Source organism: Impatiens glandulifera, chromosome 6 (genome assembly GCF_907164915.1).
Source record: "Impatiens glandulifera chromosome 6, dImpGla2.1, whole genome shotgun sequence".
Taxonomy (NCBI): Eukaryota; Viridiplantae; Streptophyta; class Magnoliopsida; order Ericales; family Balsaminaceae; genus Impatiens; species Impatiens glandulifera.
The window spans coordinates 9,292,897-9,297,208 of record NC_061867.1 but is presented as its reverse complement, the minus strand read 5'-3'; the positions used below and the strand labels follow the sequence as shown (position 1 = coordinate 9,297,208).

The following is a 4,312-nucleotide window of genomic DNA, read 5'->3' as shown; positions in this document are numbered from 1 at the left end:
CACCCATTTAGGGAGATTCACACCTTTGTAACCACTCATTCCCAATATCTTCAGCCTCGTAGTTGAAACCTCTAGAGCTTCACCAATTTTCTCATCACTAGTACTCTTGCTATCATTATCATAAACTTCATCATCTTCATCATCAGATGTCCATTCTAACTTCAATTCACTGATACTCATCTTTTCAGCCATACTTATCCCTCTTTCCATAGATACATCACTAACTCTTCCAATGTTCAAAATTTTAATGATCCACCGATATCCAATTCTCTTAATTAATCAAGTTGGCAGTCTCTCTCCTTTTGCTTATCACAAACAAGCTTAACGTCTTTAGATATTTCAATTGCCCCATCCCTCTAGGCATATATTTTAATCCATTACATTTCTCCAAATGAAGATGCCGCAGACTAATAAAGTTTTTCGTATTTTTGGGAAAACTTTCAAGATTATAACACTCATTGAGTTTCAAAATCTGTAAGTTCAAGAGATCACAAATTAATACTAATAAGGTTTTTTGTATTTGGTAAATTTTCTACCAGGAAGAAACGTGTTGAGGTATGTACTTTCCTTTTACACACTTAGACTTTAGTAGAAATTGCCTATAGAATAGAATGAGACAAAAAAAAATGTTATTTTGTATATGAGAATATAGAATGATAACTAAGTTTGGGTCCGGGTTGTCATGTTAGCGGCCGGTTGAGAGATGTTAAACTGAACCTAACATGTTAAGTAATTCGAGTCAAAAAATTTAACCTAGTCTGTTCATTTGTAATTGACCCGATTCAACTCAAATCCAACACGGTTTAACCGATTATAAAATTTACTATATATTGATAACATACATGATTATTTATTATTTATAAATGATCTCCCCAAAAATCACTACTGGTCGATAATTTACATAAAATGTGCACATGTTCACACAACCATGAATGAGACAAAAAGTTGATATTTTGTATGTGAGAATTTAGGAATATATCTAAGTATGAGTTCGGGTTATAAGTTAGCTGGTTGAATGATATTAAACTAAAATTTGAGTTAAAATTTTAACTTGAACTAATTGATCCAACCCGATTTTAACTTGAACTAATTGATCCGAACCCGACAAAATTGATCTGTTTCAACTTGAACCTAACCCAATATAATTAATATCATATTTTTTTCATTTCAGATTAACGACATCAACACAAAAGAACAATGAAGTTAAATTATAAATTCCTTTGGAAAATAACTCTACAAAAAAATAGTAAGCGAGTAGGAAAGAGAAACCCGCAAAACTTTAAAAAAATAAAAATAAATTATAAACGGGTTGACGGTCATTTCATGTAACCCAATTTTGATATATTTATTAATTAAGTTAAACGGATCTACCTGATTTTGATCAGAATCCAAAAATACAACTTTTCTTTCAAAATCCACTTTGAGGTCGGTATATCTTTGAAAGTTCCGACGAAGAGAAGAAACGGACAATTACATGATCCTAACCTAATCCGAACTTTTCGTGTTCAATTATGTTTTCGTGTCGGGTCAGAAATTGTCGGCCTATGTAAGATGCAATTACATAATAACTAACTTGATTATAGGAATATCAAATATCTCAGGTTTGATTATTATTAAGAAGTTTAGGATCTGAATCATTTGAAAACATATTTAGAAACTAATTGAGAGTGGTTTGAATGGGTGAGGAGGCAATCTTTGTTAACAATCTTAATGGTTTTTGATTTCAGATAGTAAACCTGCTGCTAGTTCTTCGCGACACAAACGTAAACGCAGTAACAAGAGACAACAAAACAGCAATCGACATAGCAGAAGGACTTCCATTTTCAGAAGAAACAGCCGAAATAAAAGAATGTCTATACCGATACGGCGCAGTAAAAGCAAACGAACTAAACCAACCAAAAGACGAACTAAGAAAAACCGTAACAGAAATCAAGAACGAAGTCCACACTCAACTAGAACAAGCAAGAAAAACCAACAAAAACATGAGCGGAATCGCCAAAGAGTTAAGAAAACTCCACAGAGCCGGAATCAACAACGCCACAAACTCAGTAACCGTCGTCGCCTCCTTATTCGCCACCGTAGCATTCGCGGCCATCTTCACCGTCAGGGGCGAAGCCAGGATTTGAAACCTACCCGGGCTAATTTTTTATTAAAAAAATCTATCCGGGCTAGTTTTATAGTTTGCTGTCAACAATGCCTTTTAGCGACGAAAAATAACCTTTTAGCGACGGAAAATAACCAATAACGACGGTGATTTACCGTCGTTATTGATAAAATACATAAGGCTCCCCGGGCTACAGCCCGGGCCAGCTTGCACTTGGCTCCGCCCCTGTTCACCGTCCCGGGTGGCGATTACGCCGACGGGTCGGCAGTCATGGTAGCCGTCCCTGTTTTCAAGATATTCTTCATCGCGAACGCGATCGCGCTTTTCACGTCGCTGGCGGTTGTTCTCGTGCAGATTACGATTGTTCGGGGTGAGATAAAGTCGGAGAGAAGGGTGGTTGAAGTGATTAATAAGTTGATGTGGTTGGCGTCGGTTTGTACGACGGTTGCGTTTATGTCGTCGTCTTATATTGTTGTGGGGCGTCATCATAGGTGGGCTGCTATTGTGGTTACTTGTGTTGGAAGTTTTATCATGGTTAGTGTGCTTGGTTCGATGACTTATTATGTTTGTAAATCGAAAAGGTATCGAAAGATTAGGAAGAGGGAAAAGTTGTCGAAGAATGGTGGAATGAATTCGTGGAGGCACTCGGATTTGTCGGATTCTGATCATGTAAATCCAATTTATGCTATTTGATTGATTTTGTAAGTATGGAAATTGGTCTCTCATTTGAAAAGGAAACAATATTAAGATTAATTGATTCATATAGTCAGATATAGTCAGATGTAGATGACATTATCTAATCTTTCTTTTTCATAATCACTGAAGAATTTATGCTTAGATCACTCATCGTTATTGACAATATAAAGTTTTTCTGGTTACCGTAGGAGGTGAGTTTTGCATCGCTTAGCGACTAGCGCTCTTGACAACGTTCATTTTTGTGTTTGACCTTCATCTCTACAATATTATTTTCTTTTCATGGCGTAGAATTTTGCATCTATGAATTCTCTTCAGGAATCAATAAATCAGATTCCATGTTGCCACGTTAGTATCGATCACCAGAAACTTAGCCAGAGGTAAACACAAATATTGTTTTGGGTATTTTTTAAATATGAAAGATAAAATGTTTATTTCCTAAAATACAAGTGACAAGTGACAGTAAAACCTTTATTAATTTTATAAATTAATAATGTTTGTGATCAGAATATTTTATTAATTTAGCGAGATATTATTATATCGATAAGTTAATAATTTATTAATTTAAAGAGTTTTACATATAATTTTTAAATTTTCAAGTCCAATTAGTTCCAAGGCACATTCTATGAATGTAGATTCACAAATTAATTGAATTTGTCAAAATCATTATTTTTTGAATAAAGTTAAAAAATCAGTTTATGATATCAACGTAGTATATTAAATATGGTTAAAAATTGATCACTATAAAATATTCATTGACTTTTTTAAAATCACATCAACTATGACTCCTAAACTAAAAGGTGTTCAAAACTCAACAACGATCGATCAACAACGAAAAATGTTATGCGAGTATAAGAGAGATCACCAAGGATGCACTCAACAAGATTTGGTGCAGTGAGTTGATAAAACTTTCAATTTGAAAGTTAGTCAAAGAATAATATCAAACACTCTAAAGCGATCATCAGAGTTCCTATTAAAGATGTTTTCAATATGGATAAAACTGATTTGTTTTACAGGTTACAAACTGACAATTCACTTGCAACAAAATAACTAGAAAGGTAATAAACATGACAATGAAAGATGGTATTTACTGCAATGAGGATGACTCGGAAAAAATCCTCTATGGATCATCGGTAAGTATGCAAAGTCATGTTGTTTTAAGAATATCAACATTAATAGCCTAGATTATGAATACTGTTCCAACAAAAAGAGCATGGGTGATTGGGTTGCTTTTCGAAGAATATGTTCGTTGGCTAGATGAACAAATGCACGGTACTGTCCAGCCCATTCAAATAATATTCAAGAGTTGCAAAACATTGAGTTGTATTTCTACCGCCAAACATAATTCAAAAATTCAACCATGTGATGCTGGGATAATTAGAGCCCTTAAAATGTATTATAGTAAGATTTTGGAAGGATATGAGTTGGACATTTCTTCTGCGGAAAAAATTAATGTTTTAGATGCTATAAATTTGGTCGTCTCTCAGTTTGGAGAAATGTGCAATAAGAGGCATA

General features: G+C 34.2%; 1 protein-coding gene across 1 annotated transcript; it reads left to right on the top strand.

Moving 5' to 3' along the window:
- Nucleotides 1-2,353: 2,353 nt before the first annotated feature.
- Nucleotides 2,354-2,865, top strand: LOC124942891 (ankyrin repeat-containing protein ITN1-like). Its single transcript, XM_047483462.1, has one exon. It carries the CDS (start codon nucleotides 2,375-2,377, stop codon nucleotides 2,795-2,797), a length of 423 nt encoding a protein of 140 aa, XP_047339418.1. The 5' UTR covers nucleotides 2,354-2,374; the 3' UTR covers nucleotides 2,798-2,865.
- Nucleotides 2,866-4,312: the final 1,447 nt, after the last annotated feature.